The sequence below is a fragment of the Lissotriton helveticus genome, chromosome 9 (assembly GCF_964261635.1).
Source record: "Lissotriton helveticus chromosome 9, aLisHel1.1, whole genome shotgun sequence".
Lineage (NCBI taxonomy): Eukaryota > Metazoa > Chordata > Amphibia > Caudata > Salamandridae > Lissotriton > Lissotriton helveticus.
In genome coordinates, this window is record NC_136070.1 from 831,921,982 (window position 1) to 831,939,773 (window position 17,792).

The 17,792-nt window shown below is 42.4% G+C and overlaps 1 protein-coding gene across 2 annotated transcripts in view; it reads left to right on the plus strand.

Annotated features, from left to right (window-relative positions):
* The window catches only part of ARHGAP35 (Rho GTPase activating protein 35), a 538,348-nt gene that overhangs the window by 252,973 nt on the left and 267,583 nt on the right, over positions 1-17,792 (plus strand). For both annotated transcript variants that reach the window (XM_078661000.1, XM_078661001.1), the window contains exon 2: positions 12,894-16,770. In XM_078661000.1, the coding sequence (XP_078517126.1) occupies positions 13,093-16,770 (3,678 nt within the window). In that variant the 5' untranslated portion in view covers positions 12,894-13,092. The remainder of the gene's footprint in view (positions 1-12,893; positions 16,771-17,792) is intronic.

Here is a 17,792-nt window from a genome sequence, read left to right on the forward strand (position 1 = left end):
TCCTCTAGGGTTGTTAAGCAATTCTTGAAGGGATTATTCCGGATGTATCCGCCAGTCCGTCCTCCTCCACCAGTGTGGCAGCTCAACCTTGTCTTGGCGCAACTCATGAAGGCTCCGTTTGAGCCTGTACACAAAGCAGACTTAAAGTTCCTATCTTGGAAACTAGCCCTCCTTGTGGCTTTAACGTCAGCAAGACGAGTGGGTGAGCTTCAAGCACTCTCCATAGTGCATCCATTCCTGCAATTTAAAAGAGAAGGTCTTGTTCTCCAGACAAATCCAAAATTCATACCAAAGGTGCCATCTGAGTTCCACTTGAATGAACCCTTGATTCTGAAATCTTTTTTTCCGCACCCTTCTACACCTGCGGAACGCACACTACATTCTTTGGACGTTCAGCGATGCTTAAAGTTTTACTTGGAGCGAACACGTCCCTTTCGGAAGTCAACTCAGTTGTTTGTGTCCTACAGCGCACCACGAAAGGGATTGCCTTTGACAAAGAGTAGAATTTCCCGCTGGATCTCCAGTGCGATTCAGTTCTGTCATCAGGAAGCAGGCAAGCCGCTGGACGGAAGAGTCCGTGCACATTCCACAGGGTCGGTGGCATCATCTGTGGCTCTCTTTTCGGGAGTTGCCATTAAGGACATATGCAGGGCAGCAACGTGGAGCAGTACTCATACCTTCACGAAACACTACTGCCTGGAGTCTGCAGGTCGAGACGACGCGGCTGTTGGTCAAGCAGTCCTGCGGAATCTTTTTCATTGAGAGGTGAGCTTTCCCTACGATCCCTCCATCCGGGTGAGCACATTTTGTTTGTTTTACTATGCTATATGTATTGCTTATATGGTTATGTGATGCCATGTATTTACAAAATGTGTTCTTGGTACTTTACTGCTAGCTATTCTGATACAAAGCATGGGAATCTATGAAAGTTCCAATACTGGGGCAAGAAAACAAGTTACTTACCTGTAACTTTGGTTCCCCAGTATTGGTAACTTTCATAGATTCCCATGCGCCCGCCCGCCTCCCCTGGGAAAGGTCGGTCTTTTTACAGAGTTAGTGGCGGTTTGCACAACGGCTACGAAAATCTGAGGCTCTGAGCTCTCTCAGGAAGGTTCTAGAGGGTGAGGCTGCTCTGATTGGTCCTGGCAAAAGTTTGGTCTCTTTTTACAAAAAGAGGGTGATAGGATACAAAATGAGATGAGGCCTAGGCCTAGGTTTCTCTTTTGTTTCTATGGTTTTTATACTACCGAGCCTCCCATTCCGACGACGGGGAATGATACAAAGCATGGGAATCTATGAAAGTTACCAATACTGGGGAACCAAAGTTACAGGTAAGTAACTTGTTTTCTTCCCTGCACATGTTTTATGAAGCACTGCTACCTGGACAGTCCAGTCCAGTTTAATGATCACTTTGCCCTTTCCTAGTGGACTGTTTAGCCTATTCCGTATCACAGCCCCACCTCCAGGGAGGTATTACTTCAGTATCTAAGTTCTTGCATTATCTTTTTTTTCCCTCTGAAGAGAACTCTTGCCTTTTTTTCTGAAGTGTGGTGGTCATGGAATTTGAGGCATGATGCACTGCCTCAGCGTTACTTTGTGCAGTTCTTTATTTAATGCCTATATTTGCCATTTAAATTGTGCTTCATTTACTAGTTTGATGTTGTCCCAATACGGTTTGCTTACTGAAAATTTCATGGGTGGTGTCTTGGTATCCCTTCTTTTCCATGGCCTGTAGATGTTCACTCACTTCATTTAACCCATTTAAAACCATTGAGAAAAACATTTATCCTTTCTCTTTAATGACCTACCCTGTTTGTCAGGGTTCAGTGCCTTGGTTCAATGAGGTATATTTTCTTATGTTCATCTGGGGCCCAGTTAGTCCCAGAGGAAAGCCATAATATACTATATTTTTCTTATGTTCTATCCTCATTATTTGTTTTCAAACTCTTGTTGTTGGGTATTGGGTATTTTTTGATTTGTTTGTACGTCTCTGCATTATAAAAAAAATATTCTTAAGGCGATAAGTCTATCTTTTTGAAACCGCTCTTGGATGAGAAAGCCTTTATAGGTTATGTGGTTTTCAAGATGATTCATTACTGTTGCGAAGTTATGGTATTCAGGAATGTGAGAAATGTGTCTGATTGTGGTTTTGATGCCACCTGCTGGCTCCCCACCTACACCCCATCCCGTGTAGGGAGGACAGGATATAGCTTACTGGTGGTGCCTCCTGCTGCATTTGTGGCTCCTCAGAAGGTTCCTTACCCTCCCCGACCTCTGCCACAACCTCAGAAGGTGTAGAACCCTCCAATTTCTTCCAGTCTTGCCACTAGATGGAACGCCTTGTCTGAAGTTTATGCTGGTTGGTAGTATAGCATAATCCTTGTTCCCGCTTCCTAATGGAATTGAAACTTTCCATCCCGATAGCTAGGAAATGTTATATTCATTACTGTTGCGGAGTTACTGTATTTTGGAATGAGAGTAATGTCTCTGCTTATGGTTTCAAATCATCTCCACCAAAGAAGAGTTTGAGGTCTCTGAGTGCATACAGTATACATAAACCTTTGTCTCCTTTACCAGAAATGTAAGTAACATCATGAGTATATTTAAATATTGGATTTTGCGCTTTATAAATGCCACTTAACATAATAAGGTGTTTAGGGAGATGCATTATCTTTAAAATTTGCAGTATGAAAAGTGGCCACCGTACTGCATTTTCTTAAGCGTGTTCTCTTCAATGTGTAAATGTGATCTGAAAGCAAAACGATTTGACGTTCATGGCTCTCAGTGCTATATTTGGGAGCAGCTTCTCGTTTGTGGATGGGTAGAGCTATTTTTTTTCTTTTTGAGAAGGTCTCATACCCTGCTCTCTTGGTTATTGCACCTTTAGCAGGAGCCTAAAGACCTTCTTGGTCAAAAGCTTTCGGTGAGATAGAGTACTCTGCCTATTAATGTAGCAACAGCAAATCAGAGATGTTACACACTGGCAGTAGCTAATGTCTAGTTATGGTTAGGTCGTAGCTTGCAAAGAAACAGCCTTTTCAGGCTTTCTTAATCATTTGGTGCTATTTCACAAATCTGCATAAACCTTGTAAAAAATAAATACGTTCATCCACTTTGGGTTTGTCATGGCAAGATTCCCCACAATAGACTTGGCACACCCCTTCCACACAAAAAATGACAAAAATTGAATTAAAATAAGAGGGCCAGCCCACACTTGGCTGTCCAAAGATTTAACAGCAGAGATTGGTGCCCTCTATCTTTTGGGAGCTGGGCATGGCCAAATGTAAGTTCAGTCGGACCTTGCAGCAGAGTTTGGCAGGAAGAAGTACCAGACCCACAGCCAGCCCCCCTGACAAGAGTGCGTATCAAGGAAGGGAGTATTTTCAACAATGGTGAACTTGCTATTTCATTGAGAGACACAGAAATTTTCTAAAAGATGTTTAATGAAACTTTAGTTAGGATTAGGTATAGTGCAATTGTGTTTTTTTTTAATTAACCTCAAAATTCACTTACAGACACAGTTAAATTGAAGTTATTCAGAAAGGGAAAACCAACAGCGGACTTGTAGGTCTGCACCTCACACTTGTTTCATAAGTGTAACGTCCTGTGCACTAACTCTCCAGGACCAGCCGTTGTGTGGTACCTCTGTGTTCCAGATCCTTAATTGATGAAGTAAGTGGGGGTGCGCCAGGCAATGAAGTCCAGACACTTGCGTAGTTTCAAACTCTTTATTTCAATATATTCTTTTTTTGCAATAGCACATTTAGCTCAGCCAATGCGTTTCGTTCCTACATAAGGAACTTCGCCAGGGCTAAAATAACATTCAAAATCTAAGTCCAAAGGTTTTGATGTTAGTATGTTTGAGGCCCCCTGTACATTGCACTTTTACAGATATCTTTTACGTTCACGTCCTTTGGTAGGGTGGGCCTTAGCGTGCCCATACCGCCGGGGTATAGTCACTTTAGGTCCTGACGAATGCCAGGTTAATTACACCACCTTTGGCAGAAACATGTTGACCATCCACTACCACATAATGATATTGGAAACAGACCATCCAATTTAGTTGGCCGTGTTTACCAACACATTTTTTAATATGCCCTTGGTGATCAGCCATTAAATACATTTTTGATACATGCAAGGCATTTTTAATTCACCACATCACTTTTTTTTCACGCAACTCATCACCTAGCCTTCACTTCTTCACATTACCCGCTCCGCAGTAAATCTGGCGTTGAAGCACACTGGGGTGACACTCGGTCACACCCAGTGGGGCCCGATGATGAAGCATGTCACCGACCAGGTCGGTGAGTGAGGGCTTTATAAACAAACCTAATTGGTGTTGTTATCTCTTGTGCTCGATTACTTGTGTGTTTCCAACCAAGTAACACTCTTTTGTTGTTATATTTCTAGTTATAGTGGGGACTAAGAGTGTTGCTTCCTCCCTACCTCTCTTTTTGTTGATTTGTTGTTAGTATGTAGTCCCCAACTTATTCCGCTGGATTATGAAGGAATTCCCAAGGCATCATCATACCCAAATTGGTAACCTAAAGTAAAGGTCAAGTCCCCTCTTAGCTGTCAGGACTTTTATCAAGGTTACCTGTTTCTGGTGATAACCTGGGAATTCACATACCACCCAACTGAATAAGTTGGAGGCTGCATACTGCGTTTCGAGGCTTATGGATTTGGGACTTGACCTTTATTTTAGGTTAACAATTTGGGTATGATGATGCCCTGGGAATTACTTTATCATCCAGCGGAATAAATCGGGAGGCTACTTACTACATATTGAGGCATTTGTACTTAGAATTTGAATGTTGTTTTAGCCCTGACAAAGTTCCCTTATGTAGTAACGAAACGCGTTGGCTGAGCTGTATGTGCTATTGCAAAAAAGAATATACTGAAATAAAGAGTTTGAAACTATGCAAGTGTCTGGACTTCATTGCCTGGCACACCCCCACTTACTTCATTAAACTGAAGTTATGATTACAGCACATAATCTAAAAGCCTGTGAAGTTCACCAGTTAGGGTACGTTCCTCAATTCATATCTTGTAAAACGATGTGCAAACTTAGTTTGCACACTAATTCCAATGCTTATAACCTCATTTGCTGTTGATTTGCTACATTTTTTTATTTAAAAAAAACGTTATTTAAATAACTTTATTTACCCCTCAGAATGGCTTCACCGTCTTGGAGCAGTAAATAAAAAAAATAAGAGAAAAATATTCTGCGTCATTCTATGTGCGCACATGTGCTGACTCGTGCGCAGGCATGTGCTAATGCTAGGGCACATCCATGTGCACACCTACGTAGACTTGCACATGACTACAGTGTCAAGTGTACACATGCATGTGCGCATTCTCGCCGTTGTTTTCCCCCCTATTTTTTTTCTATTGTTTTGCATTGGCAAAGTCAGTAGGTCATAAAGCAAGGACTATTGGCTTATCCCAGGCCTAATTTTTTTAATGGGTTCCTGGTCCTTTAGCATTTTTATTGTGCTATTACGGTTGATCAGCAGTGAGCACCTCTTCGGGGGTCATGACTTTTTAATTTTTTTATTGTTCCAAGTTGGTCATTCATGGTAAATTAAGACAAAAAGATTGCTGCCTTATCCTGATGTATTCGTACATGCACGGTGTCATGCTGGGGTCGCTGTAGCATTATGACTTGTATGTGAAAATCCTTTATAACACATGCACACATAATCATCATTTTTTTTACTTTTTTGGGGGCTGAAGCAGTGCAGAATCATAAAAATGCTTTCGCAGAAGGCGAGAACTATGGCTTTGCTAATGTCTATTTGTTTATAACCACAACTTCACTTTAACTGCTAAATAAACCACCCCCCACGCACACATAGCCATGGGCAGCATGAGTAATGATAAAGGTTTACTAAACCAAATCAATCCTAGAATTGCAGTCCCCGATGTTGCCACTTTTAGAGTACGAATTAATTTGTATGGGACGGGGGGGGGGGGGGGAATGTTTATGATCTGGTAATTTACTTTTTCCTGCCTCCTTTTGGGAAAGATAATTTTTTTAATCAGTTTATTAATGCCAGTATGTGTGCAGTGCCATAATTGTACCAGATTTATAGCCCTACTCAGTCGTTAAACTGTTCTTTTGTTCGCTTGTAAGGACAAATAAGTGGTTCAGCCCTATTGTAATCTCTTGTTTTCTGTTTCCTTTGCATTGTTCTGATTTAAGAAATGTTTCCATTTATGTCTGTAGTGAGAAAGTATCCTAAAAAAATGGGTGTCCTTCCTAGCACTGTTGGGAATATTATGCATCATTTTGTCCTCAGAAAGAAGCCTGAAGTTCTGATTCTACTGCCTTGAATATTACCACTATGATTTTGTAACATTAGATCGTAAACTCAAACTAGAGTTCAAAACACATATTTTACATATTTGATATAATTCCACTGATAATCATAAGTACTGAATAGTCCCACCCATCTGCAGGATCCTGGAGGTCTTCTTTAAAATGATAACTTCCTTTGTGTTACATTTTCTCTTTAACTTCAGGAAGGCCCGATTTTCACGGGAAACATCATTTACAACGAAGGCAATACTACTCATGACGTTTACTACGAGGCACTTACCACGTAAACGTCTTTTCCCGCGTATGCTTCCACGACAGTTTTGCCACGCAAGTGGTATTCCTTCCAGTCGTCCAGCGCGTAAGATCTGCGTGGGCTTGGGGGGGCTGGAGGGGGGTCCCCCCCCAAAAAAAAATCCTTCCAGTCGACCAACGTGTGTGGGTATGGGGGGGCTGGGGGGGTTCCCCCCCCCCCCCCCCCCAAAAAACGAGCGGGTTAATAACAAGGAATTCAGTGCCTCTGATGTTAAAGGAAAGAGCCTCCCAAAAGACGTCATAATGGAAGTCCTTTTTTAATTTTGGTAGACGTGTTTTGACGCTTGTTTCCGTGGTGGATAGAAGTAAGGGCTGCTGGTGAAAGGCGTGCAGGTAAGAATATAATCTATATTAGCAAAATATATATATTTAAGCCGCACATTAAAGAAAATGAATTTAAAAAGAAAAGATAATTTGTTGTTTTAAAAAATCGATGTATTGGGTTATGCAGTTAGACCTATTTTATTTAGCCTATCACTATGTAGCTTTCAATGACAGGACGTTAGATGTTTCGTAACGATTTTTTTTCCTCGAAGTAAAATCCTACGTTGTAAAAAAGCAGCGTGGTAAAGCCACTTGCGAAGTAAAATTTGCGTGGTAATGCCATGCGTGGTACTTGTTAGCGTGGAATAATCATATATTCATTTTCACTATGGCTGTAAGATTTTGTCTAGCCTATAAAAAGGCTATATTGGCAAGTTCCTTAATTTTAGTTTGTTTTAAAAAGCCAAATTAATCATATTAAACCATAAAAAAAATTACCAGAAAAAGGAAACCTTTCTTGAAAAACCGCAGTTACATATCTTTTTCAAAAGAAATGTCATTGAAGGAATCGGGCCAATTTAGACATAGGCTGCAACAGTTGCCACAGTTCTTCTCTTTCCCCCAACCCTAGTCCCCTACTCCCCCCCCCCCCCCCCCCCCACTCCAGAAGACATGATCTTGGAGTACGGAGCTTGAACCTGTTGGCTTCCATTCTACTAAAATCGTTACAGATTTGAACATCTACAAAATATTTGCCTTTTTTTTTACGGGAAATTAATCATTTTAATTGCAATAACATTTTTTCATTATTTGCAAATAGTCTTGCTTGTGGCAGGAAAAAAGCAAAATCAGATCCCTATGATCTATGCATACTTTACCTTCCTGTCAGTCACCGCCCAGACAGTTGTCAACACTGCAGGATCTTTTCCAAGCCTACTCTGATGGAAAGGGAGAAGATTCGCCTTCATGGTAAGGAGGAGCTTCCCAGTCCGTAAGAGGCACTACCTGCAGAAGCTGGGATGTTGCATGAGTGAGGAGAGGGTATGTCCCTTACCAGTGCTCTGCCTCCATTCTGTGAGGAATCCATGAGAAGGAGAACAAAAAAACACCACTCAGGAAAAAGACATTAACGTTCGCCGTCGAGGACTTCAATGACTAATACCCGTGCCAACTTGCTTACCTTTGAGTACTGGGTCAACGTCAAAAAGAAGACATTCAATGTCGAAGGACCCTTCGACATCAAGGTACAACTGATTATTCATTTTCTGTCCGCAAATCACCTGATTAGTCAAAGATGAAAATGACAAAATTATCAGCAACATCTGACTCTGGATACTCAAGAACTTATTCTCAATCTCGACCATCATCCCTGGTGATCATCTTTCTCTGCTGCTTTCACCTTCACAACACCCAGGTCTGCCAGTGACGTCTCCGAAACCTATGGTTCCTCCTCCTCCTCCTCTTTCTTCTGTGCCTTTGGGCCCTCAGTATCCATCTAGACCACCTGTAGCACAAAGGACATCTTGGTCTCCTCCACCTAGGTCGAGTTCTCGTCACAGATCACCAATGAGATCAAGATGTCACTACCACCATTCTAAATGTACCTCCTCTTCTATACACCCCTCTAGGTGAAGGCGTCGGTCTAGGACACGTTCTAATTCTTCAGCAATGACATCCTCTTACACAAGGAGGTTTTCACCATAATTGACTCGCCTGCAAGAGTTTCTCTGGTTCATGTCATCAAATAATTTTAGGAGGTACTCATCTGGAGTGCTAATCGGCTCAACATTCCTCTGCCATCTTCGACGACAACCACATTAGTGTTTTTTTTTATAGACCTTTCACCAATGTTCATCTTGAAGACCACTGCTTCCACTGGTTCCAGGTTGATTAGAACTTGCAATGGAATTATTTCTTACGTCTGAATTAGCAAAAACTGCCCCATCCAGGCTACAGAAAACGCACAGGCCTCCTGATCAGGATCATCTTTTCTTTCCATCATACCCCCGCCGGATTCTGTAGAGGTCTTAGCTTCAATAAAGTTTATGCTACTGCCCATTAGTCCACAGTTCCACCAGACAAAGAAAATGGAATCTTGACTCAGTGGGACAAGAGGCATGTGGTACAGCAGCCACCAATATCAAGCTGGCAAGTGCTACTGTCCTCTTAGGCAGATAAAGCCAATGCTTATGAGACTCTCCAACAATTAATAGACAATCTGCCAAAAGATTGCAGAGACAATTTGTTGAAAGTTTGAATGAGGGCATGGTGGTGTCAAATCAAGTGATCAGTGCGGCTGCTGATTAGCTACACATGGATACTGCCATGAAGTGGCCTTTAGAGGGCATTCTTGGCTACGATTAACAGCTCTCCAAACAGTCTTGAGAGAAAACACAACCTGCCAATCTCTGGTTTGACTTTATTTGGAAGTCATACAGATGACAAAATGGTTTATATGAAATCCAAAACACAGTCCTTGAAAGCTATTAGCTTGTAAGACCAAAAAGAATAAAAGAAGTGTCCCTACAGATCATATAAACTGCGTTACTGTCAACATAGGGTTTAAACCCCTCAGTCGCTCCAAGGTCACCATAACAGCAGCACAAGCCTTTCCAATAACAAAGGCCACAACCAAAAGATAGAGTAGGTCACCATTTGTCTGCCGCAGGAAAACCTCCTGCAGGAACTAAGTAATGAACACATACTTTCCCCTCTTCCACTACTCACTCTGGGGATGGGGGAAGGGATCATTTCTAATTTCCTGGAACAGTGGAGTTCCTCACAAAAGACACATGTGCTCTGAATAGTGTTCAGAATGGCTATTGTCTAAGATTCTCCCATTCTCAATCAGCTATTCCTCTGAAAAAATCTTCCTTGTTACATCTGGAAAAACGTCATCAAGAAGTGAAGGTAGTCCTTCAGAATCACGCTGTGGAGGATGTACCTTTTTCCCAGAAATTAACGGGGATTTTAGTTATTTTTTTTTAATTAAAAAAACTGGTCCTAAGACCAAATTCAACCCGATGATTGATCTAAAAGTTGCAAAACAAATAGATACAGAAAGTAAAGTATAGGATGCCAGCGTTGCATCAAATTTACCCTCCGATTCATTAAGGAGGTTAGCTGTTCTCCATAGATATTCAAGATGCATATTTTCACATATCAATAGCCACAACAGTGACTGATTCCTCCCTTACATGTTGGAGTGTGCACATTGATTACTTTTAAAGTCAGGGAATGCGGACCGTTAAAGAAATTAGATGCCATCAGTCTGCTTGCGCTAATAGGTGTTCATTTGACCCTCAAGTTTTTCTTTGCCTTCTTCAGAATGGGCTTGCTCCTTGTTCAGACAAACACACCACCAACTATATATTATCTGAACAAGCAAGGAGGAACAAGGTCCAGACCCTTGTCTCTGGAAGCCCAATCCATCAGTAATTGGCTGCTAGCCAGAAACTTGATGATCCCTGCAGCCCATCTCCATCTCCCGAATGTCCTGAACATTTGGAGCGGACTCTAAGTAGATCAGTTCACGAAAACCAGGACTGGGTCCTCCACAACTAAGCCACTTATGAAGTCTTCACTGACTGGGGTTTCCAGAAGAAAATAGACAAGTGCCCAGACTTGACTTCGAGTTTTTACCAACCAGGGACAAAAAGGAATGTCCTATGGATAGACTGGTTCAACAGATTGATCAGTCATTAGCTCTGAAATGGTCACTCCAGTGGTGGTTTATAAACCTTCTGTGCATGTCATAATTGCTACACAGGAGGCTTCTGCGCAGACCAAATCTTCTCACGTTTGGAGGCTAGATGTTACATCCCAACCTTTCATCCTAGAGTTTGGCAGCGGCATTTTGTATTCATCCAATATGGATTTTAGGACATTCTGAGAGAAGCTAAACATCAATCTACAAGAGCTTCCTACTTCAAGTGGAATGCATTCTTGTTTTTAGTTTTTTTTTTTAGTTTTCTGACAACTTTTTGAACAGACCACCTGCCAAGAAGAAGCCCGTCCACCATATTTGCTTCAATTTACCAAATCTGGTATACAATTTTCTTATGTTAAAGTTCATGTGCTAGCTATTTCTGCCTATAGAAAATGTTCTTCTTAAACCTTTTTATTATTCAAGATCTTAATGGTTAAGGACCTCCTAGAATACATAAATAATGTCCAGATGGGTAGTTTCATGCATCTTATTATGCTATCTGTGCTATTAGAGAGCAAATAAAATCTTGAATGGTAAACCAACAGCTCATTCTACCAGAAAAAAATACTCTAAGGCTGCTTTATTGAGGAACATGCTTACCGATCTCCACCTTGCTCTGACCCCCTGCCCTAAGCACTGAGCCCACCAACCTTCAGGGGAGAGTCGCATCCTCCTTCATTGCCCCTAGCTCGTCCAGGAATTTTGCAGCACTACTGCAAGGGGGCTTCCTGGATGGAGGAAACTACAGCGGGGTTGCCAAGTTGGGCTCCTCTTGACTGAGTGTTACTCCCCCGCCCGCTGCATTGTGAGTTAAGGCTTATCCGGTGAATCCCCTGCTTAATGTTGCTCCATGTGGCCATGGCATGCTGGTCCCGACTGCAGCATCATCCACGGTCCCCGGTCGGACCTGTGGCTGCCGGGGAGCTCGGTGACACCAGACACCACTGCCTCTCTGCTGATGTCTCTCGGGGTCAGCCAGAGGCGCCCCTGCACAAAGGTGCCTTCGCCACTCCTGTGCCACAGAGGAGGGGGACAAGAGTTCCTGCTATCGTCGACCGTGAAAAAGAGCTGCAACGTTGGAGGCGTCTGCCATCTTTGTTCAGTATTTACCCCCTTCCTGCCCACACCAGCCTGAACATACACCAACTACGAGAAACTTGAGTAGGACTATGCACCATCTATTCAGCAACAGACAGCCATTTTGGATGCTCTCCCTCTCCGTAAAGGCACAAAGACTGCTGAAGGTCTACTACTTCTCGAGGATCTAATGGAATTCATGTTTAATGCAACCCAAATAATTTAGGCATGTGAGACACATTTCCTAATGGCCTTGTATGTAGGTTCTCTTCTCTTCTCCTCCCCCCCCTTTGTATATCATATCATATGCTATGCTATATAATATAATTATGCTAATTCTATATTCTTTGCACTCACTCCCTGCCAATACTCTTTTGTGCTCACTTACCACCAATATTGGAACATTATAACTACTTTTATTGTGTTTAGACGCATGTATCCATTTCGTATCTTGTATGTTATCCGTGTACTCTGATGTCCTTATGAATTGTGACTGGTTCTCTTGTAAAGCGCCCTGACATCTTCGGGTAAAAATTGCGCTGCTGTATAAAAATGCATAAATAAATAAACTCTTGAAATCTGAAAGGCAGACTTATGAAGGTTTATTCACACCGTTTACTAGACACTGTTGTCTTGATTCTAGAACAGATAAACAAGTAGGACAAACTTCCATTAGGAATCTTTTTGCTTAATCACTTCTGTAAGCCGTCTTGAGCCTCATCCACTGCCATTTGTTAATGATGGACTTGCTACTCAATTCAGTGCTTGTGAATATTAATGATGGTCTTCTGACTTAGGAACTTAAGAAAGCATTTCCTTTCATCTATACTGCATTCAACAAAGCAGTGCAGTCCAGTAAGCAACCTGTGGCTTTCAGTAACCTGCTTCAACCAGTTTTTCAAAATAAACTATTAATATGAAAAAGCATAATGGGCATGTATACATTATAGCCCAGTAAAGCAACTGTTGTGTTGATGCTGTCTAGAAACCATAAGTCATTCGGCTTTGTGGTTGTATCTATTACACTTTCCTGTTTAGAAAATGTTTATTTCTAGTTTTTTGTAACTGCCTCTGTATTTCGACAAAACCTAATTCTAAAGGATTTCACTACCATCTGCTCTTTCTTTCAATGTTGTATTAATACTGTAATGCTTCTGTTTGCTGTGTCTCTTTTTAACATCTTGAAAATATTTATTTTTATTTCTTTAGGGGAAATATAACTTGATCAGTGATGAAGACCAGTAAGAAAAGAATGGAGGCCATAAGAAAGGCAGTCCGGCGGTTGCAAACAGACTTCCTCCTGCGATAACTTCCTGCTCTCTTTCATCTGGAGACAGCCTGTGTATGGGGCACTGGAATTGTACAACTAATTGGCTGCAAATGCTTTGGGCAGGATGAGTGAAGGATTATGATGATGGCAAGGAAGCAAGATGTCCGCATCCCTACCTACAACATCAGTGTGGTGGGATTGTCTGGGACTGAGAAGGAGAAGGGGCAGTGCGGCATTGGCAAGTCGTGCTTATGCAACCGTTTTGTGCGGCCCAGTGCGGACAACTTTTACCTTGACCACACCTCTGTTCTCAGCACAAGTGACTTCGGGGGACGAGTGGTCAACAATGACCACTTCCTGTTTTGGGGGGAGGTTGTGCGTTCCCTGGAGGATTATGTGGAGTGCAAAATCCATGTTGTGGAACAGACTGAATTCATTGATGACCAGACCTTTCAGCCCCACCGCAGTACGGCCCTGCAGCCGTACATTAAGCGAGCTGCAGCTACTAAACTGGCATCGGCTGAGAAGCTCATGTACTTTTGCACTGATCAGCTTGGGCTGGAGCAGGACTTCGAGCAGAAGCAGATGCCAGATGGAAAGCTGTTGATTGATGGCTTCCTCCTGTGCATTGATGTCAGCAGGGGTATGAACAGAAATTTTGACGATCAGCTGAAGTTTGTTTTAAACCTTTACAATCAACTTGCAAAAACAAAGAAGCCCATTGTGGTAGTTCTAATGAAGTGCGATGAAGGGGTAGAACGGTACATTCGAGATGCTCACGCTTTTGCCTTAAGCAAAAAAGCTCTTCAGGTAGTGGAGACCTCTGCTCGATCTAATGTGAACGTGGACTTGGCTTTCAGCACTTTAGTGCAGCTGATTGATAAGAGTAGGGGCAGGACGAAAATAATCCCCTATTTTGAGGCTCTAAAGCAGCAGAGCCAACAGATCGCTGCTGCAAAGGACAAATATGAATGGCTCATAAGTCGTCTGGTGAAAAACCACAATGAGACCTGGTTGAATGTTAGCTGCCGAATGAAAACTTGCCCAGAATTTCAGGACTATGTTTACCTTGAAGGGACTCCAAAAGCCAAGAAGCTGTTTACTCAGCATGTATTGCGACTTAAGCAGGAGCATATTGAACGACGGCGGCGGACATACCATGAAGTGTTGCCCAGTGCATTGGATGCCCTGATCCCCAACCTAGAGGAAATAGACCACTTAACCTGGGGTAAAGTGGCGAAACTACTGGAGACCAAGCCAGAGTTCTCAAAGTGGTTTGTAGTTTTGGAGGAGACCCCATGGGACATCACCAGTCACATTGATAACCTGGAGGATGACCGAATTCCATATGATCTTACCAAAACACAGGCTGTGGAAGATATCTATGGAGTCCACCTGGAGAAACTCAGAAATGCCAGGAAAAAAGCAGAAATGAGAAGTTCTTTCAAAGACAACCTAGAAAGGTCTTTGTTCATAACGCCTGGAAAACCCTGGGAAGAGGCTCGCAGCTTTATCATGAGTGAGGAATTTTACCAGTGGCTGGATGAGTCTGTTTATATGGAGATATATAGCAAACACCAAAAAGAAATTATTGAGAAAGCCAAGGAAGAGTTTCAGGAACTGCTGCTTGAGTATTCAGAGTTATTTTATGAGCTAGGGCTTGATGCTAAGCCTAGCAAGGAGAAAATGGGTGTCATCCAAGAGGTTCTTGGGGAAGAGCAGAGATTCAAGGCTTTACAGAAGTTGCAGGCCGAACGTGATGCTCTTATCTTGAAGCACATTCACTTTGTTTTTCACCCTACAAAGGACACCTGCCCTAGCAATCCTGTTTGTGTAGACACAAAAATTGAACAGTTAATTAGTTCTAGATTCATAAGGTCCTCTGATCGCTACCCAAATAATGCCCTTTCAGACTCCAGTGTAGATAGGATCAACCTTGTTATTCTGGGAAAAGATGGACTGGCAAGAGAGCTGGCAAATGAGATCCGGGCTCTTTGCACAAATGATGACAAATTTGTCATAGATGGTAAAATGTATGAACTGTCCTTGAGGCCCATTGAAGGGAATGTACGACTTCCTGTTAATTCCTTTCAAACACCAACGTTTCAGCCCCATGGATGCCTCTGTCTTTATAACTCTAAAGAGTCCCTCTCTTATGTAGTTGAAAGTATTGAGAAAAACCGAGAGTCCAGTATGGGCCGCAGAGACAATTATTTACTTCATCTGCCACTGACACTGATCCTTGTAAACAAGAGAGGAGGTGACACAAGTGGGGAAACCGCACACAGCCTAATACAGCAAGGGATGCATACTGCAAGCAAACTTCAGTGCATGTTTCTTGATCCAGCCTCAACAGGCATTGGGTATGGACGTAATATCAATGAAAAACACATTAGTCAGGTACTGAGGGGCCTTCTAGAATTGAAGAGAAACTTGAACCTTGTGAGTTCTGCATCCAGCATCAAAGACCTTTGTGACTGTGACCTTCGGATTGTTATGTGTTTAATGTGTGGGGATCCATTCAACACAGAAGATATTTTGCTACCTATCCTTAAGTCTCCAACCTGCAGGCCTTCCCAGAGTGCAAGCAACAATTCTGTGCTCCTTGAATTGCAAATAGGAACTCAGAAAAAACGGATTGAACTGTCTGTCCTTTCATACCATTCTTCTTTTAGTGTTAGAAAAAGCCGCTTGGTTCATGGATATATTGTTTTCTATTCTGCCAAACGTAGGGCATCCATGGCAATGTTGCGTGCCTTCCTCTGTGAAGTTCAGGATATCATACCTATTCAACTTGTGGCTCTCACTGATGGTTTGACTGGCTTTCTAGACAATGATGTGAGTCGAGAACAACTAACTGAGGGTGAGGAAATCGCTCAAGATATAGATGGCAAGTTTACAACTATCCCTTTTACCCAAGTTCAACCTAAGCTTGAGATTTTTAGCCCTTTTTTCAAAGATGTGGTGGAAAAGAGAAACATCATTGAAGCAACACACATGTACGACAACACTGCTGAGGCCTGCAGTGCTACGGAGGAAGTGTTTAATTCACCCCGTGCCGGATCGCCCCTTTGCAACTCCACCCTCCATGATTCCGAAGATGACCCTGAGCTACCATCCCATCAGATCTTTATGAGAGAGGATCCCTACCTAGCATCTCTGCCCAAAGATCCTTGCAAGCACTATGAGCTCGAAGGAAATGATAGTCTTTCTTACATCTCTGTCATGAACACTTTTGAAAGCAAGCTGAGCAACAAAGTACCTCCACCTGTAAAACCAAAGCCCCCCACACCTTTTGACATTTGTAAGGCAGACTTGGCTTACCTGGAACCTGCCAGCAGGGATGCTCAAAGAAAGTCTTCTGTAAGTTGGGCACCCTTGGATGGGTTTGATCCATCTGATTATGCAGAGCCCATGGACTCTGTAGTGAAGCCCAGGAGTGAGGAGGAAAATATCTATTCTGTGCCACATGATAGCACCCAGGGAAAGATTATCACCATCCGCAATATCAACAAACCACAGCCCAATGGCAGTGGGAATGGGTCTGACAGTGAAATGGACACAAGCTCTTTAGAGCGCCGCAAGATGTCCATTGTGAGCAAACCACTACTGTATCGGAACAAGTGTCCTAAGTTAGGGAGATTTGCCAGTTACAGACCCAGTGTAACTGTTGGGAGTGATGATGAACTGGGGCATATTAAGAAGAAGGAGGAAGATCTTAGTTCGAAGGGAGATAATGCAGTTATCCCATATGAAACAGATCCAGAGGATCCTTGGAGAAAGAACATCCTGCGCAGTCTGAGGAAGACTGCAAAGGTAAGAGTTTTGTATAAGATCATTTGTGATAAGCAGCATCCTTGAGGGAACACTGATGAGGGTAAAAGGAGGACTCTGAGGAGAATGCGCATACATCGCTAGTACAGAAACATAGGTCGATAGGAACTAGGTCAATGGAGGTCTGCCTTCATTTCTGCTGCTTATCTTTATTCTTTGGTGTCTCACTCCTATCGCTCAGTATATCTGTGCTGTTACTGAATCATTAGTTGCTACCTACCCTTCCTGTAAAATGTTCGTTACAGTATTGATGTAATAAGGCAGTATGGGAAATGCTGCTGTTCAAAATAATGGAGTATAGTAGAGGCAGAGGAGCAGTAGTGTTACAACACTGTAAGCCATTAAGCATGTTCCGTGGGATTGCAGGCAAAGGGGCAACATCGGTGTAGATAGACTAAGGAGCAGCAGTGAGAGAAAGGTACAGTTTGAGGAACACTTAAGAGGTATCATTGCAGGCAGTGGGGTGATCGGACGATGCAGCAATGAGAAAACAGGCTGTATAATTATGTTAATTTATTGTATGTATATATTTACTTATAGAGTGCACATCACTCATTGGCATCATGGCCCCTGGAAAACAAGAGTGGAGTTAACAATGGACAAGTGGTTAGAAGAATTAGGTAGCTTAGTATTGAAAGAAAGAATAGTAGAAAGTGAGAACTTTGAAAGATGACACTGCATTGAACTCAGGCAAGCGGAGCAGGAGGCAAAGGTCGCTCTGACAGGAAGTAGAGGTAGAATAATCGTGTAAGGGCAATCCGAAGGGTTTAATTTATTAGAAACAACTTATTGTACAATTTAAAAAATGTAGGAAAAGGTGAAGCCTGTGTGAAATTAAATCCATGTAGAGATGTTTACCATTTCATATATTGACATTTAAAAAATTCAAAAAAGTGTCCACTATACTACACTCTTGTATTGGGTGCTATGACAGTGTTCTAAACTTCCCTGAAAAGACCGAGCTCCAAAAAGAAAAACAATGCTGACTTGATGTTATTTCAAAT